The sequence below is a fragment of the Orcinus orca genome, chromosome 5 (genome assembly GCF_937001465.1).
Source record: "Orcinus orca chromosome 5, mOrcOrc1.1, whole genome shotgun sequence".
Taxonomy (NCBI): Eukaryota; Metazoa; Chordata; class Mammalia; order Artiodactyla; family Delphinidae; genus Orcinus; species Orcinus orca.
The window spans coordinates 140,366,767-140,394,335 of NC_064563.1; the positions used below are offsets into that span (position 1 = coordinate 140,366,767).

Below are 27,569 nucleotides of genomic sequence, written 5' to 3' on the forward strand. Positions count from 1 at the left end.
GACCAGCCTCTGCGGCGGGGCGGGGCCTCCAGGGAGTCCCGCCCACGCGGAGGCGGAGAGTCTCGGGAGTCCCGCCCATGCGGAGGCGGGGCCTGCAGCGCGCGGGAAGCGGCGCGCGCGCGGCGGCGGGAGCTGGCGGCCGCGGGGACTGACCACGTCCCTATAGGTAAGGCTTCCCCGCGCTGGCTTCCGCGTCCCCGAGGTTTCCCGGCTGGACCTGGGGGGCGAGAGGCTATCGCTGAGGGCCGGCCGCGAGGACCCGGGATAGCTCCTGAAAAGCGCGCGTCCGCGCGGCCGATCCCCGCCCCGGCCCCGAGCGGCCTCCTCCCAGGCAGGTCCGGTCCCGGCTTCCCGGGCCCAGCGGGAAGGGAGCTGCCTTCTCGCCTCCGACCTCGGTCCGGTCCCCGGACAGGCCCCTCCCCTGGGCAGCCTCCTCCCCCCAGAGAGCCCCCTCCCCCGCGGTCCCGGCCCCTTTCCCCGGGTAACCCCCTCCCACGCGGCCCACTCCCCCAGGCGGCCCGCCCCCAGCTCTCCGGGCTCGCCCGGCAGCCTCCACTAAGCGGGCGCGGGCGCCCAGCCAGGCCCGACCCGGTGATTTCCTCTGCCCGGGTGTCCCATTTTGCTTTTCCGGAGGTAGCAGGAGAATAAACTGAACAGCCACGACTCAGCGAACCATTTTAGGTGAAACTTGCTAGGTGTTAACGTCGGACGTCAACAGTAACATCCTCTCCCAACGCAGCGTGCGTTTTTAACGGTTAGCAGAGTTCCTGGCTCCTACTAAGCGCTCAGTACATCGATCCTGCTATAATATTCACCTCATTACCGACGATTTTCAGCTTTCCTCTGTCTTTGGAGAAAGAACGGTCCCCGAGGAACGGTATTCTGCCCCTTGAAGACTCAGGAGGATGAAAGTCATCACTTGTGAGATCGCCTGGCATAACAAGGAGCCAGTGTACAGCCTGGACTTCCAGCACGGAGCCGCCGGGAGGATACACAGGCTGGCCTCCGCGGGGGTGGACACCGCTGTCAGGGTAAATGGGGCCGAGGCAGAAAGGCCCAGGGAAGCACTATTGAAGCAGCATTCTCCACTCTTCTATTTATAATGAGTGTCAACAGACACACACTACTTAGTTATGTAGCCCAGAGGGCTAAATTCTCAGGGCCTTGAGTCAACAACGAAAGCAAAGGAGAGCACCTTTCTTCCTGGGGTGATGTCACCGGATGCCCATTGCTGTAGAACCCTGAGCCAGTTTCCTCCTGGGAAACAGTTTGCACAAGAAAGAGGTGGGAGGCAATGGGACTGTAGGTTTATGTTTCAGATAGGAGTTCCTTCCTCTTACATTTCAAAAGAAAGACTAAATTTTCTTTCTGAAAATCAGCGTAGTGATGTTTTCGTCGGTACAGTATGGTGCGTGCTCACTATACGTTTCTCTGAATGAATGTGTTCGTATCAGCAGATCTGGAAGGTAGAAAAAGGACCAGATGGAAAGGCCATTGTTGAATTTTTGTCCAATCTTGTTCGTCATACCAAAGCTGTCAATGTCGTGCGTTTTTCTCCAAGTGGGGAAGTTTTAGCATCAGGAGGGGATGGTGAGTATTGTACTTCAAGATTCTTCAGAAACCAGATACCCATGTGTCTCATATTGAAGAGTGAGATTTGAGCTAGACATACTTTGTTATTTTAGAGGTCGCTTGACCCTCTCAATCTGTCATTTAGATAGTTTAGTAAAATAATGTTGTGGGGAGTGTGAAGGGGTGGAGGATGCAAAGCTTAAACCGAGAAGACCTGTTTGAAAACGGCCGCTTTCCCACTTGCTCTCACTGGGCTGATTGGAGACAAGTAGGTAGGTGCTTACCATTCTAAGTCCCAAGGCAACTGGCCTGGCCTTGTTTGGCTGTCAGTTTAGCATCTGTAAGTGATCACAGTCAGTTCCATGTCTCTCTGTAATTAATGAATTAATTGGCTTAGGGAGTATAGTCTAAACAACCCTCTAAATTATGTTTCTTTGGTGGGAGTAGATTGATTCATATTTCCTCCTTGTGCTTATTTTTTTTAAATTTATTTATTTTTTGCCTGTGCCACGCGGCATGCAGGATCTTAGCTCCCCAACCAGGGATTGAACCCGTGCTCCCTGCAGTGGAAGCGCGGAGTCTTAACCACTGGACCGCCAGGAAATTCCCTTTCTGCTTGCGCTTAAATGGCATAAAATGATACAGAAGTAGTAAATCTTTTTATCATGCTCTAAAACTAAGATAGTCTAGAAGCCAGAATAAAAAGAAAGAAGAAATCTCAGATGTTGTTTGAAGAAGGAGGGAAAGAAGCCTGGTTGAATTCAGTGCCCTGATGTCCAGTGTTTCCGTCGAGGGGGGAGGTGGGGAGTGGCAGCAGCACAGGGGGCAGTGGGGAGGCTGGCGGGCCGTCCTCTGTGAGGCCGCACAGGGCAGCCCAGGTCCTTTGGCCTCGAGGGCCCGGAAACCTGTCGTCAGTCAGTCAGCACGTGGAGAGTGCCGGTCCGTCAGGGCCAGTCTCATCTCAGCCAAGCTCCCCGGATTCCAGTTAATTTAGAGAGAGAACGTGTGTGTCCACACCACCGGCTCCTTCACTCTCCTCCTTCGGGCATTCCTCGAAGGGAAGCCACGTCTTGGTCAGAAGGTTATGTGGTGAGCGTGGCGTCAGAACGTGGGGAGCTAGAGGACTCAGACAATTGGTGACATCACGCTAAGGTACCTGACACGTCCATGGTGTTAACAGCTGACACATGCATGGGCTTACCATGTGCCGGGCATCGTGGGGTAAGTGCTTTATGCATTTGCCTCATTTGATGCTCACGATAGCTGATGAGCTAGGCACTGTTATCCTTCTCATTTTACGGGTGAGGAGACCGAGGCATCAAGATGGGAAGTGACTGGCCGTAGGTTACACAGCTAGGAATGATTTGCCAACCCTTGCGTTGGTGCCTCTGTTGTTTCCTTATTCAGCCACTTACAGGTTATGCCTGTGGATTTGTTAATGTAGTCAGTCGCTTTGCAGTAGTGTTTTGCTGGCCTGGGGACACTTCTGTTTAAGGAGACCTTGTATAGCTCTGATCTGGTATGAGTTTGATTTTGGAGTTTTTGTTCGGAAGGCAAATTTGCTTTTCCTGCCCCCAATTCTTAGAAGTAAATCCTTGTGGCCATAGTGTCTATTGAACAACATAGATATTAGTTAATACCCTAAAAATCCAGAAGTGAAGGAGCCATGCTTTGTAAAGCTTGGCTTATCTTTAACTGACTCGCTCCACAGATGCTGTCATTCTTCTGTGGAAGGTGAATGATAACAAGGAACCAGAACAGATCGCTTTTCAGGATGATGATGAGGCTCAGCTGAACAAGGAGAACTGGACTGTCGTAAAAACCCTGAGGTAACCTCGGGAGGGGCCTGGGAGGGATTTATCCTTACGACCTGGATGCATTAAGCTGATGTGCATTCTGACTTTCTTTTTTTTATTTTTTATTTTTTTGCGGTACGCGGGCCTCTCACTGTTGCGGCCTCTCCCGTTGCGGAGCACAGGCTCCGGACACGCAGGCTCAGCGGCCATGGCTCATAGGCCCAGCCGCTCCGCGGCATGTGGGATCTTCCCGGACCAGGGCACGAACCCACGTCCCCTGCATCGGCAGGCGGACTCCCAACCACTGCGCCACCAGGGAAGCCCGCATTTTGACTTTTATATCTCACTTAAAACTTTTACTTATGCAAGACAGTAATACGGGCATAGTTTAAAAGATAAAAATATGATTTAAATGGATTTTCTTAGTTTGTCTTATAAAATTTTCCTTAGTAAACTTGAATCAATGTTAAAGATACAAATATCCTTGAAGGTAGTAGTTTATAGCTATAGCTAATATAGCTCTAGTGGAAATTCCTAAAGTCCCACTGTAATGTATGGTCCCTGAGTGTGCTTTTAAATTTTTGACAATTTTTTCTCTCCTTGAGACAAGAATTGCTTTTTCTCCTCTTTGGATTCTAGGGGCCACTTAGAAGATGTGTATGATATTTGCTGGGCAACCGATGGGAATTTAATGGCTTCTGCCTCTGTGGATAACACGGCCATCATATGGGATGTCAGTAAAGGTAGCTGATATGCTTTTGTTATTATCGGGGGAAGGACTATTCTAAGTGTCTAAAAAGCCGAACCTTTAAAGGCTTCAGAAGAGTTTTTTTAGTGAACTGGAATAGGTGTTTGACAGGACAGGTTAGGGATTAGCCCCATATGCCATGGATCCACTGCATTTTTAAGGGCCCAGTCAGAATGTATGAGGCTTAGCAGTGGTGTCATGAGTTGCTGGTGCCAAAGCAAGGTAGATCGCACACGCCTGGGGGTGCAGACATGACGGGGCCGGCGGGGCGGCACACGGCTGATCCCTGCCGTCCTGGAACTTAGGGTCTCGGGAAGTTAGCAAGTCATAATCAGTGAGGCATTGCATGCTCGATGTTGGGGTCGGTGGGATCAGGTTTCCATTTCGGGACATCAAGGCAAGCCAAGGACACCTCACTGCTTTGAAAGAACCTGTTCACTGGTTGAGGGGACAATAAACATGTAAGAAGTTACCGTTGGATGAAAATAGCAGTGAAATGCCAAAAGCCAGTGGTGGCTGACGCCTGACCACTTTTACCCCCTGCAGTCCTATACTCAAGCTTGATGTCTTCTCCCAAACCTCTTCTCTTCTTCTTTATCTGCTGATTCTCCTGCAACCCAAGTGCCCAGATCAGGAGTCAGGCAGCGGCATTGGCATCCCCTGTGGTGTCAGCACTGCATCAGCCCAGTTTTCATCCACGCTGTAGAGGCCTCTGTTCTTCGTTCTGTGCGGTCCAGCTGAAGCGTCCTCTCTCTTGCCTCATTTCCGTCATGCTCTTTCTTATCAATCCCAGACACTCGGCAATGGGGAGGACCAGTGTCACTGTCTTCTTTTTCCCAAATCTGGCCGTGTGTTGGGTAATTTCAGTGTCCGTTGACACTCCATCAGCACCCCCTGAAGCCAGTTGTAACGATCTTGAACACTGCCAGCAGGCTGGGCACTGTTGCAGGTGCTGGAGGATGCGTGAATACAATGGCTACGTCCTAGTGGGGTGTCAGACGAATACACAAACGTATGATGCCAGGAAGTGATAGCGCTCTGAAGGGGTCCGGGAGTGATAGGGTGATCTGGGAAGGCTTCTCTGAGCTTGTGGAGTTTGAACAGAGACTGGAATGAATCCGGGGAGCAAGCCGTGTGCATTATTTCATGGGAATGGCATGTGCAGAGGCCCGGCGGCCGGAGCTGCTGCTTGTGTCCCAGGAGCAGGAAATCACTGGACGGCTGGAGCAGGAGGGAGGGGGGACCTGAGGCTGGAGGGTGGTGGGTCCTGGCCACAGGGTTGGGTCTCAGTTTGTAACCAAAGTGTGACCACGTGCTGCTGATGGGTTTTAAGCAGTAGACTAATGTGATTTCGCTTATTTTTTAAAAAATATTTATTTATTTATTTACGTATTTATTTTGGCTGTGCCGGGTCTTAGTTGCGGCACGCATGCGGGATCTAGTTCCCCGACCAGGGATCGAACCCGGGCCCCCTGCCTTGGGAGTGCGGAGTCTTACCCACTGGGCCACCAGGGAAGTCCCCTACTTATGTTTTAAAAAGATGTCATTGGCTGGCATGTGGCAAACTCTCCCAGGACAGCACAGCAGGTAGCGGGGTGGGGGGGAGGAGCGGTTTTGAGGAGCGTGGAAATCAAGACCACGTCCTAGGCCTCCATCGTTTTTTTTCTTAACGTGTAACGTGGGCAAAATTGTTTAGAGTCGGTACGTTTTTATTTATGGAAGTTCACATGGCTGTGATTCCTTCTGCCCATCACCTTAGTTCCTCCAAAGTCTGTGTCGTAATCTTCAAGGTGGCCCTTTAGAAAGAACGCCCGCTTGATCCACGCTTGTCCTGTCGGCCAGTCCACTCTTCTGCAGCTGGGCTTCTTTGAAGGCCTGTCACTTAAGTGCTGGGACAGTGACGTCGTAGCCAGGCGTCCTGCTCTCCTGACAAGACGCCTCCTTCAGGCCCCTCAGCACCCCTGCTTCCTGCTAGAGCCCTCAGGTCCCCTGAGCCCTCTCGATTCCTGCTCTGCCGGCCCGTCTGACCTCTTATTTTCTCTCTCCACTTTGCTCCCCAAGGGGATCATTTATGTACATAGACCCTTTCCTTTCACCCGACGGTACCAAGAAAACCCCAGCCCAGGATTGGTGCTACAATACCGACAGTTTCCTGGTCCCGGGCTGAGCACAGCTGGTCACAAACCGGCCACCCTGCATATTGGGCCGCTATAAATTCGTCCTCACCAGCCTCCGATGGGGTCCTGGGGTCCCAACCCCTTTTGCTTGTGAGGTTCGATCCGACTCCTGTTCTCCCCGGCAGCTCCCCCAAACCTCCGTAGGTCTCCTTAGCCTTCTTCTTCACCCCTGGCCACCTTAATCTCAGCAGACTCCCCTAAAGGCCTTCAAGAAGGGGAAGGGGAAGGAAAGTTAGCCTGACATTTGTGCAGTGTGTAAAGTCACCGGCAGGTCACTGGCGACTTCAGGGCTAGGGTGGGGCAGGCAAGGAGCGGGAGGGAGCCCACGGCAGAGGGTTGAGTGAGTGGTCGGGAGAGCGAGTGACGGGGTGTAGACCGCTCCCCGGAGAAGAAGGTTTGGGGTTTTGCTTTTTTGTTTTTTTTGGCCTCATCATGCGGCATGTAGGATTTTAGTTCCCCAACCAGGGATTGAACCCGCCCCTTGCAGTGGAAGTGCAGAGTCTTAACCACTGGACCGCCAGGGAATTCCCTGGGTTTTGTTTTTTTAAGACTGGCCAAGGCTTCCTAACTCCCTCCTCTTTTTATCCGGGTAATCTCTGTGTGCTGCTGGTTTTATCTTCTAAATGTTTCCCCCAAAGCCCTTTTCCCATCCCTAGTCACAATGCTCTGGTTCAGGCCCTCATCTCTCACCTGGTCTGCTGTCACCTCCTAACTAGTGACACTTTTCTGTGCTCTCTTCGACCCTCAGTTTCATCTTTATAATGCAGGTCACTTCCCAGCTCAGCGTTGCTCTGAGCCACACCATGAACCCCCAGAACCGTTTCCTTGCACACGAGGGTCTTGCACACACCAGCAGTCTCGGCTACTTGTCACTGCTCCAGTGGCCTAAACTGACTTTCACCCCGTGGATTTGCTCAGAATACCTTCTTCTCTCCTCATCGGCCCCATGTATCCTGCCTGACCTGGAGAACCAAACTCTGAGCTCACTCCTTCTCGACCTCACCCCGGCTTTGTTAGCTGCCCTCTTCTCTGCGTCGTGTCACAGTGCGCATGCTGGTGGTGGGTCTGTCCCCACCATGAGCTGTGAGCTCCCTGGGAGGAGGGGCCATGTGAAGTCATCTTTGGTCCCCAGAGCCTGACGTGGAGTTTGGTAGAGTCTAAGTTACCAACTGCTGAATTATGGAACGGCATAAAGGAACAATACTTAAATTGTAGTTTTTACCATTTGTGCATTAGTGGGTTTTGGTAATGTGTGTGTTGTGTGCTTTATTCGTAGGACAAAAGATCTCAATTTTTAATGAACATAAAAGTTATGTACAAGGAGTAACCTGGGATCCTTTGGGTCAGTATGTTGCTACCCTGAGCTGTGACAGGTAAGTTAGTATTTGGCAAGTTGTTTTCACCTCTGTTTGCTTGAAATTTTCTTCAGAGGTATTTTTGTTACAGCTTAACCAATGTAAGCCACAGTCTGGCTTTGATTCTTTCATTCTTGGTTTCGTATAAAGCGTTTTGTTTTACTGCTATTCTTACAGCATAATAAGAAATTGGCAACTAATTAGGACAAGAGCCTTACACGAAGTTAGTACTTAATAAATCTTTATTGAGTGGGTGAGTGAATGCAGAAATAGCTTTGAATTAAATTTAAACTTCTTGGGCAACTTTTAAAGAAAAAGTCTTTTATAAATACGACTTAAGGAAGAAGAGATAACTAGTGGTAGGGTTGGATAGTTATTTCATTTTTTTTATTAGAGTTTACTGCTATAGTGATTTTAACAACTCTATTTAAATTAATATGAAAATAAGATATTTTGTCTTCTCTGAAAGGAGGTCTTGTTGCTGTGTTTACTGGTACATTTAAACACAATATATATTTTTTTAATTAATTAATTTTATTTTTGGCTGCGTTGGGTCTCCGTTATTGCGCTTGGGCTTTCTCTAGCTGCGGCTAGTGGGGGCTACTCTTCGTTGCGGTGCACGGGCTTCTCATTGCGGTGACTTCTCATGTCGCGGAGCACGGGCTCTGGGCACGCGGGCTTCAGTAGTTGTGGCACGTGGGCTCAGTAGTTGTGGTTCACAGGCTCTAGAGTGCGGGCTCAGTAGTTGTGGCACATGGGCTTAGTTGCTCCACGGCATGTGGGATCTTCCCGGACCAGGGCTCGAACCCGTGTCCTCTGCATTGGCAGGTGGATTCTTAACCACTGCACCACCAGGGAAGCCCTAAACACAATAATTTAATTGTGTTCCTGGAACAAAAAATTAAAAAAAAAAAAAAAAAACCAGGGATGCCAAGCATATCACTCACCAGTCATAATATTCCTTTATAATATTTATCCAACTACTTTTAACTATAACAAACTGAATTTCAAATGGTGCTGGAATGAAAGCACTAAGGAAGTGTTTATTTTTCATAGAATCTCCTGTAACATTCCAAATGTCATTTATTTTCTGGTATACGTGGGTTTTTTTGTTCTTTTTTTGTGTGGCCATGCCGAGTGGCTTGTGGGATCTTAGTTCCCTGACCAGGGATTGCACCTGTGCCCCCTGCAGTGGGAAGCACAGAGTCCTAACCACTGGACTGCCAGGGAAGTCCCCTGGTATATGTGTTTTATTCAGGCAGTCAGGAGTGAAACAATTTGATTAGCTCAGGGAATAATATGAACTACCAACAACCAATTTACTTGCTGCCGCTTTCCTTACTCCTGCAAATCCCTGAGGGCGAGACCGTTCCACACAAAATAAACTTCACTGCAGTCATACAGATGGCCACTAAGCCAGATGCCCAAGACCTGAAAAATAAGGCCAGGCTTACAAGTTTATGTCCATTGACAAGTTGAAACATTCAATAGAGAATGAAATTATGACATATTTCCCCACTTAGTTAGTGATATCCTTCTGGTTGTTAATATTTGCCTCTGTCATTCAGTTAAGTGTGAAAGTCATTGGTCAGTGGTTTTGCAGGCCAAAAGTTGTTGAAGCAATCTTCAGTTCTGGTAATAGATTGTTTCTCTGTGAAACATAATTCGTTTACTAGAAGAGATAAATCAGACTTTTCTTCTTTATTTAGGATCCTGAGGGTGTACAGCACACTGAAGAAACGTGTGGCTTTTAATGTCTCAAAGATGCTGTCTGGAGTAGGGGCTGAAGGAGAGGTACAAAATGTTTTGACATTCCATCTTAGCCGTACTGTAGTTGGGACTTAGGAAGTTGTGAGCTCCTCCATCGCTCGTAGCTAAACCCCTGGTTTCCAGGAGCCGACACCTGAACTGCAATATGACTTCCTCTTAGACCACCAAGTCTCAGTGTGGTGGTCTGGGCTGGCCTGTACGGAGGTGTGGACGTCTGGGGGCCAGGGGAGAGGTGATGGTGGAGGACAGTGTTTCCAACCCTGGCTGAACTATGGAGTCACCTGGGAAGCATGTAAAAATATGGGTGCCTGGGCCCGACCCCAAGAGCTGTGATTCACTTGGCTTGAAGCAGGCAGGGCCCTCACGGTCTGAGGTGCAGTGAGGTTCAGGAACCACTGACTAGGAAGACCACAGCACTAGGCAACAGGAAGGCAGGTGGATCCAGCACCGACGATACACCTTCTTGGCAGGTGGAGGGGGACTCTCTGGCCATCGGGCTGGTACTCAGGAATGGAAAGGATTTTGATTTTTGAAAGAACTGGTAAATGAAGATAGCACTCTAATCCTAGTAGGTGAAAGGGAGCAAGTTGGTTACTATAACAAAGCGGATAAACAACAAGGTCCTACTGTGTAGCACAGGGAACTGTATTCAATGTCTTGTGATAAGCCAGACGGGAAAAGAATATGGAGAAGAATATACACATGTATAACTGAGTCACTTTGCCGTACAGTAGGAGTTAGCACAGCATTGTAAATCAACTCTGCTTCAATAAAGTTAAAAACAAACAACAACAACAAAAACCAAAGCAGAGATGAGGTGCAAATCCAGTCCTGGGACAGCACGTGAGGCAGAGTGGGCTTTGTGAGCTGGCCGGCGCTGAGAGGTCACATGGGTAGTTAGGAGGGTCACGCCTGGTTGAGGATTAAATGCTTAGTGTTCATAAAGTGTCAGCGCATGGTAGCAAAAACTGTTCCACACAGGTGTTCAAGAAATGTTGTCTGAAAAGATGATAGGATTACTATTTTCTTTTTAAAAAGGGTTCATTCGGTTGGAGATTCTAAATATAAACACACAGATAACAAGCAAAGGGCTCCTAGTCACCTTCCTGCCTTTTCCCGGTCTCATTCCCCAGACAGACCACTGTTGACAGTGTGGTGTGTGCTCTTACAGAGGGTTATTTGTATAATAAGTATAGAACCACACAGACACGTAGACACACACACACACACACACACACACACACACAGCTTTCCTTAACAAAAATGGGAGATCAGTTCACGAGTGATTGCCCTTGCAGAGTTGCGTGATTATTTGATATGTAATTTATTTCAGTTTCATTTATTATTATGTCAGTAAGAAATGACAACGTGTAGAGAAAAAAATAGGAATTGGTAAGCCTTTATTGTGAATGCGAAGGTTTGGAATAACGTTTAGACTCTGTGTGCCGCAGGCGAGAAGTTACCGGATGTTCCATGACGACAGCATGAAATCATTCTTTCGTAGACTTAGTTTCACTCCTGATGGATCTTTGCTCCTCACACCAGGTGTGTTTAACAAAGCTTTTGATTTAAGGGCATGAGAGCAGCGGTGGTGGTGTCTGTGCTCCTGATTTTGTGATGCTCTTTGCAGCTCAGGGAATTCTGATGAAAGCAGTGGTCCCCAACTTGTCCGCACATTGAAACCTCCAGGGAGCTTCAAAAAGTGCTGGTACCTGGGTCCCACTCCCAGAGATTGTGTTTTAATTGGTTTGGAGTGTGTGGTCTGGGTTTTGGAATTTTAAAAAGATTTCTAGTGATTTTAATGTACAGACAAGTTTGGGAGCCACTAGACTAGAGTGATAAACATACTCCCTTAGGCAAATTCAACTTAAAAAAAATTTTAATGAGTGCCTCTTCCCTAGACATGTATGTGGAGGTCATCGTTCTAAAACTAATGATAAAGTGCCTTTATCATTTTTATTCTTAATGAAGCAGCCTGTTGTGACAGGGTCTAGGCACAGACAAGTCTGGTTGGAATAAGTTGTGGGAGTGTAGTGGTCAAGTCTGACAGGTCAGCAGAATCAGCAAGGACACGTCAGGGTCATTTTCAGCAGGAGGGTGAGAGGTTGAGTCCAGCAGGATTATCCAGGGCAGTGCTGTTGCCAACATGGTCTCAGAGGAGACCGTCCCCTGCTCTCCATGGCTCAGATACCATCCTGTGTATGATACGATGACATGACCCGGGGCTGGGCCAAACGGGAGGGCACAGGTCAGGTTTGCCACTAAGTGTCCCAGCCAGGCTGGGCAGAGGAGACCCCAAGAGTGTGTGAATCATACACACATGTGTGGGTTAGGCTGTAAAAGGACATTGGGGAACACGTGGGAATGACATTGGCTTGCGGGGGGGGGGGGGTCCCAGGACCAAGAATAAGTAGTTGCTTAAGTATATTGAAAGTTGTTTACTAAGCTCAGTAGCAGGTCCTTTCCTAAATGGCAGCTCCAAAAATATTTTCATTTAAACTCGGGTACCAGATGGGTTATCTGCTGCCACCATTATTATTCTTGGTGGTGTTAATAAATGCAGGAAATGAAATTACAGAGATTGGAAGAAATAAAACTTTGTGATAGGTTTGTGTTTCTAGAAAATCCAAGAGATTTAAAAAATACTCTCAGAATAAAAAAAAGAATTTGATAAGGTGGATAGATATTATAAAATACATAAAATCTGTATCTGCTACAGTAGAATAAGTACTTAGAAATGTGAAAAGGATAATTGTTCCATTCGTAACAGTGCAAAACGCAGAAGACATGGAAATGCATAGGAAAAAATTTAATAAGGCATAGAGCCTTTATGAAGAAGACTAGAAGGTCTTATTGATGGTTATAAAACAAGTTCTGAACAAATAGAGAGATTTCGTGTTCTAAAAATTAACATGATAATTGATTTCCAATTAGGATCCCATTTAAGGTTTTTTTTGTTGTTGGTTTGTTTCGGTTTTTTGGTTTTTTAATTGGATGACATCTCGGATTTGTTTAGGAGAGTAAATGCAAGGAATAGTAAAAAAGTATGAAAGATAAGAATAATACTTGAGCAGGCATTTTCCTGTCTAAATGTCAGAGATTCTGTAGTGCTATTGTTATCAAATCAGTATGGTATTGGTATAGGAATAAACATACAGCTTAGTGGATCAGAACAGAGAATCCAGAAATAGATTCTGGGATAAAAGGGAATTTAATAGGTGACCTGAGTGGTATTTCAGTGGGAAGAATGGATTATTGAGTGAATGGTTCTGGAGTGTCCAGCTGTCTGGAAAAAAATTAAATTGGACTCTTAGCTTATCAGATGGATAAGGTGGGCTTCCTTGGTGGCACAGTGGTTAAGAATCCACCTGCCAATGCAGGGGACACGGGTTTGAGCCCTGGTCCGGGAAGATCCCACATGCCGTGGACCAACTAAGCCTGTGCACCACAACTACTGAGCCTGCACTCTAGAGCCTGCGAGCCACAACTACTGAGCCCGCGTGCCACAGCTACTGAAGCCCACACACCTAGAGCCCGTGCTCCACAACAAGAGAAGCCACTGCAATAAGAAGCCCGCGCACCACAGTGAAGAGTAGCCCCCGCTCACCACAACTAGAGAAAGCCCACGCGCAGGAACAAAGACCCAGTGCAGCCAAAAATAAATAAATAAAATAAATATATTTTAAAAATAAATAAGTAAAATAAACTGCAGGTGAATTCAATACTTAAAAATGGTAAAAATGTAAAACTCTTGCAAGAAAATCTAGGAGGACATTCTAGGACTGGGGAAGACCAAACTAAGGGTGGAAACCCAGCAGCTCTTAAATGATAGACCTACTTTGCTGTATTTGAATGTAGAACTTTTGTATGGCAAAAGACGCAGTAAGCAAAATCAGTAGTCGTATGATGGGACTGGAAAATAATGGTTATGGTACAGAAAAGAGAGCGCTGACAGACATCATATACAATGGCTCTTCCAAATTGGCAAGAAGAACAAAAAGACAAAAGGAGAAAAACCCAAAAGAGAAAAACGAGAGAAAGGTACAACAAGGCGGCTCATAGAAGAGCAAATCTGGTGCAAAACTGGCACACACGGGGAGGTGTTCGGAAACCCGACAGTCAAGGCAACGCAAGTTAATGTGACATCAGTAGGTATCCCTTTATTCATTTCAGGCTGGAAAAACGTGAAAATATCTGTCGCTGATGGGCATGTGTATGGCTGTTGCTGGAGAGAGTGTGGATTGTTAGGGCCTTTTGGGAAGGCAGTCTGGTAACCATTTAATGCATGTACTCTTCAGCCAATCCGCCCCTTGTCTGACATTCACTTCCTTAAGAAATGAAAACAGTACATAAGAGTGTATCTCCAAGGATGTTTATTGCAAGCATAGCTTTTTTTTTTTTAATGACACTTTTCTCTTTTTTATTTTATTTATTTATTTTTGGCTGTGTTGGGTCTTCGTTGCTGCGCACAGGCTTTCTGTAGCTGTGGCGAGCAGGGGCTACTCTTCGCTGTGGTGCGCGGGCCTCTCATTGCAGTGGCCTCTCCTGTTGCGGAGCACGGGCTCTAGGTGCGCAGGCTTCAGTAGTTGTGGCGCGTGGGCTCAGCAGCCGTGGCTTGCGGGCTCTAGAGTGCAGGCTCCGTAGTTGTGGTGCATGGGCTTAGTTGCTCCGCAGCATGTGGGATCTTCCTGGACCAGGGCTCAAACCCGTGTCCACTGCATTGGCAGGCAGATTCCTAACCACTGCGCCACCAGGGAAGTCCAAGCATGGCTCTTAGTTGTAAAAAAACAAAAACAAAACAATACTCGTTAACAGAGAACGGGTGAATAAATTACGGTATTTTCAGACCAGTGCATAGTAGGTAGCTACTGAAGAAAGGATGCATTAGTGTCACGCAGGTTAACTGTCATGAGTAATTGACTGAGAAAAGCAAAATGAGCAAAAGTATAAATAATACCCCATTTTGTAAAATAGATTTAAAAAACCCACCATATGAATATACAAGCGATTGAGTTATAACTGGTTGGAACAATTATGTGAGCATGGGGGAAATACAGAATGACCTGATGGTTTGTAAAAATGGATTACTTGGGGATGGAAGGATGGGGTGAGATGGGAAGAGAGTAGAAAGACTACTGGCTGTGTCTGCTGCCCCCCCCCCCCAGCAGGTATGAAATGGTCACATGGAAGATTACATATGTGTGTGTGTGTGTGTGTGTGTGTGTGTGTGTCAGGAAATGTTAACGTAAAACAGGGAGATGTTCCCAAGACCAACTGTGTGTGACGGTCATTCTCCAACAGGATCTGACCTGGTTTTGAGTACAGCCTGAGGTGAGTGTAGAAGGGCTCTCAGATGTGGGCTGCTCCCCAGGGCAAAGGCAGCTTCTGCAGGGGCTGGAGATGTCAGCAGAGGGCTGCTCTCCTGGCAGCCTTTGGGCTCCATCAGGCTGATGGGAAAAGGCCTGAGTCTCAGGTTTTGGGTGGCAACTGAGGTCAATCCAGGGGACAGAGAGCCGGGGGTCTGATCATAGCACTTCAGTAGCAGGAATTGGCTGGATTCGCAGGCAAAGGTCTGCTGTGGTCAGGGCTCCCTGCTTTATGTTCTTCCCACCCAGGCCTGGAAGGGGCTCTGGGGCAGCTGAGCCCCTTGGGGAGGTGACAGGTGGGTAGAACTGGAGTAAAGGGCTGAGCCCAGGCAGGGACAGGGTGTTTGCATTTGTCCTCAGTCACAGAAACATTGTCCAGGTAATAATGTTCCGGGGAGAATCTTTTACAAACCAGAACTGATGCTTATGTGTCTTTGCTGATGAACAGTTTAATAACACATGGCCTTGCCTTCCTCTACTGCTTCCCCAGCTGGATGTGTGGAATCGGGTGAAAACGTAACAAATACAACTTATGTTTTCTCCAGGAAAAATCTTAAAAGGTATGCAATTGAAGAAATATTTGAAATGTTTACCCTTTCTTTTTGCTTTTGTTGAGTGACGGTGCTTTTTTGCAAAACCGCGATTCATCTTGCAGGCCTATCGCCCATCTTCCGTGTCCTGGGAAGGCGACGCTCGCTGTCCGCTGCTGCCCCGTCTACTTTGAGCTGAGGCCAGTGGTGGAAGCAGGTACCTTAGAGCCACAGGGGTGTGTCACGTTCTCTGAGGCAGGTCACCAGGGTGGGTGGGGAGAGGTGAGTATGTGGGTTGGTTCAGTTTGGTCAGTCTTGAGAGCAAAGACTGATGTTATCAAAATACGTGTCAGATTTTGCGTTGTCTAGAGTACACTTTCTTTGCTGCAAGCAACTTTAAAGGGCTAAAAATACTAGCTTTGTTTCTCTACTGAAGGAGGTTGAATGTCATTTATTATTGATTTCCTATGCAGTGAAAATTATGGAAAAATTATATGAATTGGATTTTTGTTTCACTGTTTTTCCACCTCCGGCTGCTTTTAAGATTTTTCTCTTTATCAGTTGGCTTTCAGCAATCTGATTACGGTGTGCCTGCTGCCGTTTTCTTTATGTTTCTTGTGCTTGGGGTTCATTGAACTTCTTAGATTTACGAGTTTATAGTTTTCATCAAATTTGGAGAACTTGGCCAGTTATTTCTTCAGATACTTTTTCTGTCATCCCCCCTCTCTCCTCTTCTTCAGGGGCTCCAGCTACACACGTATTAGACGGTTTGAAGTTACCCATGGCTTACTGATGCTCTGTTACGTGTTTCTTTCCTCTCTGTGGATAGTTTCTACAGCTTGTTTTGAGTTAACTGCTCTTCCGTGTCACCTGCCCCTGGTGCCAGCCAGTGTATTTTCTCTCTGTGACGGTGTAGTCTAGAACTTCTAGAGTTCAGCTTGGGTCTTCCTCACGTACCTCTGCTTTACACCTTCCCTCTTGCCTCTTGAACACGTGGAATACACTTGTTACAATAACTCTTTTAATGGCTTTGTGTACAAAGGATTGGTTTTGATGGATTTTTTCTTCCTCGTTATGGGTCATATTTTTCTGCTTCTTGGAATGCCTGATAATTTTTTAAAAATTAATTAATTTATTTATTTTTGGCTGCATTGGGTCTTCGTTGCTGCGCGCGGGCTTTCTCTAGTTGCATCGAGTGGGGGCTACTCTTCGTTGCTGTTCGCGGGCTTCTCATTGCGGTGGCTTCTCTTTTTGCGGGGCACGGGGTCTAGGCGCATGGGCTTCAGTAGTTGTGGCTCGTGGGCTCTAGAGTGCAGGCTCAGTAGCTGTGGCGCACGGGCTTAGTTGCTCCACGGCATGTGGAATCTTCCCGGAACAGGGATCGAACCCGTGTCCCCTGCATTGGCAGGCGGATTCCTAAGCACTGTGCCACCAGGGAAGTCCATCTGATAATTTTTTATTAGACATTGTGGATTTTACCTTAGTGGATGCCGGATATATTTTCATCCTTATAAATATCCTTGAGCTTTATTCTGGGATGCAGTGAGGTTTGTTGGAAACACTTTGCGTCTTAGGGGTCTTGCTGTTAGGCTTTGTCAGGTGGGATCACAGGGGCATTTAGTCTAGGGCTAATCTCTTCACTACGGAGGCAGAGCCGCCTGGATGCTCTAATTGATGCCCATGAAGTGGGCGGTTTTCCACTCTGGCTGGTGGGAACATGTGCTGTTTCTAGCCTTGTGTGAGCTTCAGGGGTGGCTCTTTTATTTAAAAAAATTAATTAACTAATTTTATTGAAGTATAGTTGATTTACAGTGTCATGTTAATTACTGCTGTACAGCAAAGTGATTCAGTTATACATATATACATTCTTTTTTAATATTCTTTTCTGTATGGTTTATCATAGGATATTGAACATAGTTCTCTGTGCTATACGTAGGACCTTGTTGTTTATCCATTCTATATAAAAAGGCTTACATCTGCTAACTCCAGTCTCCCACTCCATCCCTCCCCGACCCCCTCCCCATTGGGAACCACCAGTCTGTTCTCTATGTCCGTGATTCTGTATCTGTTTCACTGATAGGTTCATTTGTGTCGTATTTTAGATTCCACATATAAGTGATATCATATGGTATTTGTCTTTCTCTTTCTGACTTCACTTAGTGTGATAATCTCTAGTTGCATCCATGTTGCTGCAAATGGCATTATTTTGTTCTTTTTTATGGTTGAGTAGTATTCCATTGTGTGTGTGGGGGGGGGCACATCTTCTTTATCCATTCATCTGTCAGTGGACATGTAGATTGTTTCCATGTCTTGGCTATTGTGAATAGTGCTGCTATGAACATAGGGGTGCATGCATCTTTTTGAATTATAGTTTTGTCCAGATATATGCCCAGGAGTGGGATTGCTGGATCATATGGTAGTTCTATTTTTAGTTTTTTGAGGAACCTCCATACTGTTTTCCGTAGTGGCTCTACCAACTTACATTCCCACCAACAGTGTAGGAGGGTTCTCTTTTCTCCACACCCTCTCCAGCATTTATTGTTTGTAGATATTTTGATGATGGCCATTCTGACTGGTGTGAGGTGGTACCTCATTGTAGTGTTGATTTGCATTTCTCTAATAATTAGCGATGTTGAGCATCTTTTCATGTGCCTGTTGGCCATTTGTATGTCTTCTCCGGAGAAATGTCTGTTAGGTCTTCTGCCCACTTTTGGATAGGGTTGGTTGTTTATTGTTGTTGTTGAGTTGTTATGAGCTGTTTATATATTTTGGAAATTAAGCCCTTGTTGGTCACATCATTTACAAATATTTTCTGCCATGTAGATAGTCTTTTCATTTTGCTTACGGTTTCCTTAGGGACGGCTCTCTCTTTCCCGTGGCCCTCGCTCCGGCCCTGGCTAGTTTTCCCGCGTGCGGCACTGGTCAGCACTCAGCTGAAGGCTCGAGGCCCCTGGGGCTCTGGCTCTGCCCCTCCACCCGCACGCTCCAGTCGCCTGGGCCTCCTGGCCTCCCAGCTCAGGGCATCTGCCAGGCACCGCCTGCGTTCCCTCCACCTCTGCTGGGCCTGGAAACTCCAGGCAGTAAACGGAGGTGGTCGTAGGGCTCACCTCTCTCGCTTCCTGTCTCTGAGGGATTGCTGTTCTTCATGGCCTAATGGACAGTGTCTTAAAAAAAAACCCGTTTCAGTATTTTGCCTGGTATTTTAATTGTTTCAGGTGAAGGGTCAGTCAGGTCTCTTACTCCACGGCCGGACGCAGAAGCTGTTTTTAAGTTTCTGATCCTTTATGTGAATGACTACGATTAACTTGACAGCATTAAAACATCACTTCATGAGATGCTTCTACGTGACCCTGATGTTTCCTTAGCAGGCGGTGACCCCTCAGGGTGACTTGCCTCATTCACACAACTTTTTCTTCTCTTCTTTTTTTTTTAATTTAATTTAATTTTATTTTTTTGCACTACGTGGGCCTCTTACTGCTGTGGCCTCTCCCGTTGCGGAGCACAGGCTCCGGATGCGCAGGCTCAGCGGCCATGGCTCACGGGCCCAGCCGCTCTGCAGCATGTGGGATCTTCCCGGACCGGGGCATGAACCCGTGTCCCCTGCACCGGCAGGTGGACTCTCAACCACTGCGCCACCAGGGAAGCCCTCTTCTCTTCTTTTTGAACCGCAGGTGCCCATGAGTGTTGAATCATAACACAGTGTCCTCATTGGTTCTTGCATGGGTCTCCTTAATTCTTATATTCCTATATAAAATAATACAAAAACTGAATTCTTCCGTAAAGCATTTAGTAAAGTTACATCACTTACGTCCCTGGGGAGAGGGCTTTTGGGGAAAATTTGTTTTCTTTGGGAACTTTGCTTTTGCTTGTTTGACTTCCTGTTCCTGATTTCGCCCATCACCAGAGCCAGGTGTGGAGCTGGTGAGCCTGCCCTACCGCTTGGTGTTTGCTGTGGCTTCTGAAGACTCTGTGCTTTTGTACGACACCCAGCAGCTGTTCCCGTTTGGTTACGTGTCTAACATACATTACCACACCCTGAGTGATATTTCCTGGTGAGTGGATGGGGGAGACAGCGTACATTCCCCTGGAGTTGCCCCTCAGGTCAGGGAGCATTTCATCCTACAGTTGGCTTTTTTGGCCCTTATTTACCAGTTTTTTTAAAGGAATCAACGTAAAAAGGAAAGCTGTTTCTAACCTGCTAAAGTACTGCTTCCTGTTGTGACTGCGGTGGGTGTTGATGCCGTGCAGACTGTGATGTGGTTCATCTATTTCTCATAAACCAAGGGGAGGCCCGGGGTCCCTGGTGTTGTGGGGACTCGCCCTCCGGGAGGAAGCCCACACACACGGGCCCCTGCTGCGCAGACAAGGAGGGGCCCCAGAACTGTGCCCGTCCTGAGGGGTCACTTTGCCCTCGCCTTTCTGCCTGGGGTTCTCAGCACCCCTGGGCTCCCAGTTCTGTCTCCACTGTGTGCTCGGGCCCAGGCTGGGCCTGGCCACCTACCATCTAGTTCTTGCTCTTTATCACTCTTTATCTTCTTTTCATCTTCTTTTTATTTATTTATTTATTAAAAAATTTTTTTTGCGGTACGCGGGCCTTTCACTGTTGTGGCCTCTCCCGCCGCGGAGCACAGGCTCCGGACACGCAGGCTCAGCGGCCATGGCTCACGGGCCCAGCCGCTCCGCGGCATGTGGGATCCTCCCGGACCGGGGCACGAACCCGTGTCCCCTGCATCGGCAGGCGGACTGTCAACCACTGTGCCACCAGGGAAGCCCTCATCTTCTTTTTATCTTGGAGGGAAAAAAAAAAGAAAAAAAAAATAGGTCATCTCACCTTTATTCCGGTGAATTTGATGACGAAGCAGGGGTGGGTTGGGAGGGAAAGGGCGTGAGGGAGGAGCCTGCACAGATCCTTTCTCAGCCGTGTTTTTCCCTTGACGGCTTTGCCTTCAGACAAAGCTTGTGAGTTTGCTTGAACTTCCATTTCCTCACCAGTGATGAGGTGCTAAGAGTGGCCTGTAGACTTCGGTAAAGTTTTTCGCTTTCTATTCTGTTTCGGGAACGCAGGTCCAGCGACGGGGCCTTCCTGGCCATCTCTTCCACGGATGGTTACTGTTCCTTCGTGACGTTCGAGAAGGATGAGCTCGGAATTCGCTTGAAAGAGAAGCCAGTTGTGTGTGTGAGAACTCCCGACACAGCGAAGAAAACCAAGAGTCAGACACACCCAGGGTCTTCGCCAGGACCCAGGCTGGGAGAGGGAACCCCCAGCAGCAGAGTCCGGGACCCCAGCAGCCCCTCTGCAACGCCCCCTCAGGCGAAACAGTCTCCGGCCCCCACGGCGGCCAAGGACACCCCTGTGACCGCTCCCGGTGCCAGAGGCTTCCTGGCAGGGCCCTCAGAGGAGAAGACCCTGCAGCCCGGCAGTCAGAATGTGAAAGCCCACGCATCCCGGAGGGTCACTCTGAACACGCTGCAGGCCTGGAGCAAGTCAACACCCCGGTGAGCGCTGTGCTGGGAACAGAAGCTGCCTTGCCTTGTCAAAAGACAGGATAAGCCGAAAGCCCCTCGCATAGGTGAAATCCCACACAGCTGCCAGAGAGATGTTTCCTAACGTCACACCTGAGAGTGCCGCTTCCTTGCTTACAGACCTCTGTTGGCTCCATTCCCTCCCCGTCGGGTGAGGTCCCGGCTCTTCGCCCGGCCCGTCACCGGCTCTGTGGCAGCCTGCCATCCAGCACGGTGACCCCCACTCTCCTTCGCCCCGCGTGCTCTGAACGTCAGGTCCCCAGGGCACGCTCTGCCTTTGGAGGCCTCTGTGCCTCCACCCTCTGGGGACGCCCTGGACACCTGCTCTGCTGGGTGACACTAGAGTCCTCCCAGAAGACCCATTTGGATGTCCCTTCAGCCCTTTTCTGTGTCACAACACGTCGCATTCGATAGCAGGTGTTTGATTTATGCTTCTGTTTCCCTAGTTAGAGTACAGGCCCCCCAGGGCAGGAAGCGTGTCCCCGTTCTTTACCCGTGTTCTCCTGCCCATACGGTAACAGGCACTTACAATAGGTAGGAAGTCAAAGGAGCACCTCCTCCACGGGGTTTTGGCGTGTCCAGCAGACTGGCTCATGGTGAGCGGCACCTCGGGTCTGAATAGCCTCCAGGTGGCGCTGCTGTTGTTTTCTCCCCTGTTCATGCCCGTCTGGCTGGTGAATGTGCCCGAGCTCACGGCTGGCACTGCAGAGCGGACAGAACTGCCCAGCATGGCCCCTGTCGTCAGGCAGCAGCTGGCCTCCAGGCTTCCTTCCCTGGACACCTGTGATCCTGCACACAGCCTTCTCCCCGGCCCACCGCCCAACACTGGGAGGCGGCCTGGGGAAGGGGCCGGGGTGGGGGGCGGGGGGGGATGAGGGGAGCACTGCACGCCTCCCACACGCTCTGCCACGTTCACGCGACTTCATTGGCGGATCCATAATGTGGTTTAGGTGTAATGCTGGGCTCTTTCTGTATCTCTTCCTACAGACTAGCAATGTTTTTTTGAAAATTTATTTATTTATTTTTGGCTGCATTGGGTCTTTGTTGCTGCATGCGGCCTTTCTCTAGTTGCAGCGAGCGGGGGCAGCTCTTCGTTGCGGTGCGCGGGCTTCTCATTGCGGTGGCTTCTCTTGTTGCGGAGCACAGGCTCTAGGCACTAGGGCTCAGTAGCTGTGGCTCGTGGGCTCTAGATTGCAGGCTCAGTAGTTGTGGAGCACGGGCTTAGTTGCTCCGCGGCATGTGGGATCTTCCTGGACCAGGGATTGAACCTGTGTCGACTGCATTGGCAGGCGGATTCTTAACCACTGTGCTACCATGGAAGTCCCTAGCAATGTTTTTAAAATTTATTTTTAAGTGGGGGAAGGGAGTGGGAAAGTGTTCTTTGAAACATTTTCGGTATTAAAGTTTTTCCCCTCTTAATTTCTTGCGAGCTTCTTGCAGTTATAATTTAAAAAAAAAATAGTTGTTGAGAATTAAGACTGTGGATTTTAAAAAAGAACCATCTATATTTTGGAGCTTTCCATACTGGAAGCCTTGTCTGATAGGCTTATGTAGGAAACATCTAGCAGAGTGTTTAGCATGTCATTGGTAGTTCAGAAAATACGGGTTTTGAAACTTAGATGACTGGTTAAGGTTTAAGCTGACTCTTATTTATGTGATGGTTTAACTTAATACATGATCCTTAGTTACTAAGTAAGGGGGCATATTGACATTATATTCAATGCCTTGCATGATATGAGCTGAAAGTTTTACATGTTTCCTTTGACATTTGGTATTGTATGCAAACCATTCCGATGATACTAATGGCCTTTTACTTCTTTTTTTAATCAAGGAGAATAAACTTAATACCCTTAAAGACAGATACTCCACTGAATTCTATACCAACCAGCATAATTTCCAGCCCTTCCACAGAAGAAATTCAATCAGGTAAGTGATACTCTTACTGGTTTAGTATAATTAAAGATAGAATACCATCTCTTTTGGAAATGAGCACCACCGAACTTGAAGTCAGTTCTGAGAAAGCAAGGATGCATCTCACCAGACCTGTCGTTTAAACCCACTGATTGCGTGTGTATTCTCATCCGGGAGCCCACCCTCCCGCCAAGGCGCTCCCTGCTGGGCAGACGGTGGATTTGGGAGATGGGTAGAGCCGGGCTGGTTCTCAGCCTCGGCAGTGTTGGCATCTGGGCAGGTCATTCCTCGCTCTGGGGCTGCGCTGTGGGTGCAGGATGATTAGCAGTGCCCCTGGGTGCTGGCACCCATCCCCTGCCCCGACTTGTGACGCTCTAAAATGTCATCAGACACTGCCCACTGTCCCTCGAGAGGCACAGTCGCCCTGGGTTGAGAACCACTGGGGTAGACCTTCTCCTTAGATCCATAGAGGACCTGGCCAGGCAGTTCGGTTCCTTGTCTGCGCATGAAATTCAGTTTGTAAACGTCAGCTCTTAACTTAAAGACGTCTTCACTCACTTGTCCACCCTGTGCTTACATCTTAGAGATGCCTGGAGACCTTCAGGTCAGTCCCCCGGAGCTTAAGCGGCCGAGACTCAGTGAGCACAGAGAAGGTCCCCAAGGTCTGGACCCCTGATGAGACCTGTCATGTGCCTGAAGGCTGCTAGGTCTGGGGACCCCCGTGTGCCCAGAGAGGGGCGAGACCAAACACACCTGAGACCAGTGGAATCAGACGGAGCCTGACGGACACTAGAAAATGGATTTCTGTAACAGAAGATACACGTTGACCGATTTTCTCCAGAAATATGTTGGCTGTTGTATTTAGCACACATTTTTACCTCAGATATGTGAACATTTTAATAGACTAAATTCTCTTTTTGATGAGTTTCTGAGACTGGAACAGTTCAATGTTACCTAGTGTGAAAATCAGTAAATCCCCCCCTTGGAATACTTGTGTGAAAGTACAGACACTTTATGGGTGGACTCCTTCCACAGCTAGAATTAGGGAAGGTGGTTCGAGAAGGTTTATTCTGTTGAATTTTAGAGTGTTTGATTATTAGATCACTTTAGCTTCTAAATAGTTGATTAACTTTTGGAAGTTTGTTATGTTTGCTTTCTGATTTTAAAGGTGGTAATGCACATTCTAGAAAGTTAGTAAAGAGTGAAGTAGAAAAAACGCGTTGGAGGTGGAAATCACCCATCTCACCACCAGAGGGAACCCTTGTTACTGTTTCGGCATATTTCCTTAAAATTTCTGTTTTTATTAATGTTATTTTATTTTGGGGAGTGGGGGAGAGTTGAGATTTTACTTTAGATACAGTTTGGTATCCAAATAGGTTAACTTCTTAGACTGATTTTTCAAAGCAAAAAAAGTACCTTTCCTTAGCAGTCTGTGCCTCTGCTCTCGGTCCCTGGGATGCTGGCATGGTCCTTTCCCTCTTGGGAGCAGACCGGACTCATGGGCTGAGACGTGTGACGTGCTGTCGCTGCAGGAGGCCTCCCGCGTTTGGAGTCTCCTCTTAGCGCAGGAGACTCTGGTGATGTGACCAACAGGTGGTGATGGGTGGAGCCCTAGAAGCTGGTGCGGCTGCTTCACGTTGAGGAGTTTACAGATGATTTCATGGCCCTCGATGCTGTTCCTCTGGCACGATGAACACGGTGAGTCCCGCAGGTGAGGCTACACCCAGGACCCCTTCCCTGTCTGAACCAAATCAGAGGGCAAGTTTGGGACCCGCAGGTCCAGGCTCTGGCAGGGAGCCGCTGACGATGGAAGAACACACTCTTGTCAGCTCAGGTCAGCAGCAAAGAAGAGAGCTGGAAAGGAGCGTCAGCTTGTTGCTAATCCACAACCCAGTTAACCAGAAAAAGAGTCTGCCTCTCTCTACACGGGAAAGTGGCAAGTGGGATGACTTACCACGTGGAGAGCTGGGAGGTGAATCCACGCAGAGTTGTAATAGTGCAGGTGTGGGTCACGTTCAACATGAAGACATTTAAAAATGTCAAGTAGCAGCTGTTTTGACCAGTGGTTCTCAACCTTGAAGTCCCCCAAAGACCTGCCGGACATCAACACCCAGGTCCTGCCCTCCTTGGTCTGGGGCCCAGTCTGAACATCGGGATTCTTTAAGGCTCCTCTGGTGATTTGAGGCACAGCCAGGATTGGGAAATCATGAGAGGAAAGCTTTCCCCAGCGATGGCGTCTGCTGGTGATAAATGCACTTGCACCAGAAGCTTTTTCAGGCTACTTCTCTGGTTCATCACCAATTGACAGCAAAGCCTCTCTACCCGGGCTGCCAAACTGAAAGGATAATATGTGAGATGCTGTCAGCTCTTCAGAGGAAAAAGGTCTTTTTACATTGCCTGCGGCTGGAGCACGGTGTGTTTTGTAGGGGTTGATCCCCGTGCAAACAGGAGTCGTCATGGGTCCCTTGTCCCTGTGAACAGGCTGGCTCCCTGGCCACCCCCAGTGGAGGGGCGACGGGAATGGGTGGGAGGGGGCCGGCGCCCCTTCAGCGGAAGTGCACGTTGATAGGCACCATTGCCTGTTTGTCAGCTGTCTCCTCGACTGTAAATTACAGACTCGGCAATAAAAGCCCAGGCGGTGTCACCTCCCGGTCCTCGTCTAAGGCCACCTGCTTCCATCTGGGTAGTGACTGGGGGAGGGAAGCCTTCTGCGACAGGAGCCTCGCCCGCCCCGCCGGATGGGCAGTATGCCCGCTCAGGGCCATCCTGCATCTGTAGTTGGGTGGGGCTCGTGTCTGAATCCTGCTGCCAGGTGAGGAGACGCGGGAGGGCTCGGGGAGAACTTGTTGGGGTCCGGCAGCTAGGGAGGGCCGCCCTGCCCTGGCCTGCGCACTGGCGAGAGGAGAGCTGGCAGGGCCGCCGGCGGCAGACGTGAAGGCTCGTCACGGGCCAGGCTGCAGCCGTGGGCAGAGGGGCGTCCCCAAGCAGGCTGTCCACCAGGGCAAGGGCCCCCCGGTGGAGAGAGGCAGAAGGACCAGCAGGAGGGTGAGTCGCAGCCAGTCCTTGGGCCCGTTTTTGTCCCCTGCAGCCCCGTCTGTCGTCCTTGCCGAGAGCACTCACTTCTGCATTTTAACAGTGCTGTTGACCCTTCTTACCAAAATATTGCCGGTGTTGACCCTTCTTACCAAAATATTGCCGGTGTCCCTTTAAGTAGGTCGTGAGTCCTTGAGGAGACGGGGTGGGATCTCCCAGTACTCCTGCATCTTCCCTTTCAGGCTATTTTGCTGTATTTCTATTTTGCTGTATTTCGGTCTCAGCTCCCTCTCACCCGGTTGTGTGTGTGTGTGTGTGTGTGTGTGTGTCTCTCTCTCTCTGTCTCTGAGGGACAAATTGCTTCATCTGAGGAAGTTTCTTCACAGCTCTGAAAACTGCCTCCTTTGGCAGGGGAGAGGGGTCAGAGAAAAGGCAGGGGGGCGGAAATGAGAAACAGAATTAAAGGGCTGGAGGGTAAACCAGATCCTTGCTTAGGGAGGCAAGAGGCACCTGTGCTCACACGAACTCCTGTGGCCACTGGAGGGCACTGTCCCCACTGGATCTGCCTGGCGGTAGGGCTGCCTTGGCTCGGAGCCTCTGCTGCCACTCAGCCCCACCTCCCCTGAGGGGTCCATGTCTATGTCAGGCTTGGCCAAAGTGGCCTTGGACACTGGCTTCAGACCCTGGCGGCCAGACACGAACGGGAGCATCATTCAGCAGATGGTAGCGGGAGAGGACTGCGGAAGTAATCCACACGTCCACGTGTTCATTTGTTTGTTCATCTGTTCATTCAAGAAATGCTTATCTGATACCTTCTAGGTACCGGCGGATACATCAGGGCACAAAACAGACGAAGCTCTGCCCTCCTGCAGCTCACATTCTGACTGGGGGAGACGAACAATAAAGCTAGTAAATATATATTAGAAGATGACTATGGAAAAAAGAAAGGTGAGGGGTGTTAGGAGAGCTGGGTGGAGAGTGGCTGACAACTTAAAGTGGGAGGACCTCTCGGGAAGGCGGAAACAACAAGAGAGAGGACGAGGAAGGAAGGAAGCAGGTCAGGTGTCCTAGGATTTCCCAGAGGCAAGGAGTCCTCTACTCGTCTCTGATGCATTCTTGGGGTTGGGTTGGGGGTCTGGGGGTTCCCTGGGTGATGGGGGCGAGGACAGCCTGCAGCCCCTGCTGGTATGGAGCCCCAGCAGCTACTCGGCCTCCCTGTCCCCTCACGCGCACCGCTGGGAGTCGGCCCGACACCTGCCTGTGCGCGTCTCCGGGGGTGCTGGTTGGGTGGTCCAGACCAGGCTGAGGTTGACCGTTGCTGTGATTATCATTGAGGTCGGGAAGGCGCCCTGTCATATTCCAGCAGGAGTGAAGTCGTTCTGAGTTGTGAATCTGGTGCAGCTCGCATCCCAGATCAAAGGCCGAGCCATACATCACCCAGCTGTTTCCTTCCACTTCCTGCTTTCTTTTTTTTTTTTTTTTTTTTTTTTGCGGTACGCGCGCCTCTCACTGTTGTGGCCTCTCCCGTTGCGGAGCACAGGCTCCGGACGCACAGGCTCAGCAGCCATGGCTCACGGGCCCAGCCGCTCCGTGGCATGAGGGATCCTCCCGGACCGGGGCACGAACCTGCATCCCCTGCATCGGCAGGCGGACTCTAAACCACTGCGCCACCAGGGAAGCCCCCACTTCCTGCTTTTAAGCAAGATCTACTGTGGTTTTAACAGCTAAATCGCGAGAGGCGGTGGCTGTTTTCTTCAGTTTGTGCCCGAGTCCTGCCCTCGTCAGCAC

The 27,569-nt window shown here is 49.0% G+C and overlaps 1 protein-coding gene across 2 annotated transcripts; it reads left to right on the forward strand.

Moving 5' to 3' along the window:
* Window positions 1–38: 38 nt before the first annotated feature.
* Window positions 39–25,398, forward strand: CHAF1B (chromatin assembly factor 1 subunit B). Of its 2 annotated transcripts, none has more exons than XM_049710617.1 (14): window positions 39–166; window positions 837–1,031; window positions 1,455–1,590; window positions 3,284–3,401; window positions 4,008–4,111; window positions 7,570–7,666; window positions 9,358–9,442; window positions 10,870–10,963; window positions 15,275–15,344; window positions 15,440–15,531; window positions 19,219–19,366; window positions 20,379–20,810; window positions 22,669–22,763; window positions 23,333–25,398. In XM_049710617.1, the coding sequence occupies exons 2-14, from the start codon at window positions 906–908 to the stop codon at window positions 23,422–23,424; spliced, it is 1,689 nt and encodes a 562-aa protein (XP_049566574.1). In that variant the 5' UTR covers window positions 39–166; window positions 837–905; the 3' UTR covers window positions 23,425–25,398. The 2 variants fall into 2 exon arrangements, with proteins under 2 accessions (XP_049566574.1, XP_049566575.1); XM_049710618.1 differs by having other exon boundaries at window positions 1,458–1,590.
* The last annotated feature ends 2,171 nt before the right edge of the window (window positions 25,399–27,569 follow it).

What these genes read in the sequence shown, in the direction of transcription:
- CHAF1B (XM_049710617.1), top strand. Translation starts at nt 906, where the DNA reads ATGAAAGTCATCACTTGTGAGATCGCCTGGCATAACAAGGAGCCAGTG. An exon ending in GAGGCCAGTGGTGGAAGCAG is followed by an intron (nt 15,532 to 19,218) that starts GTACCTTAGAGC and finishes GCCCATCACCAG; the next exon opens with AGCCAGGTGTGGAGCTGGTG. An exon ending in CACAGAAGAAATTCAATCAG is followed by an intron (nt 22,764 to 23,332) that starts GTAAGTGATACT and finishes CTTACATCTTAG; the next exon opens with AGATGCCTGGAGACCTTCAG.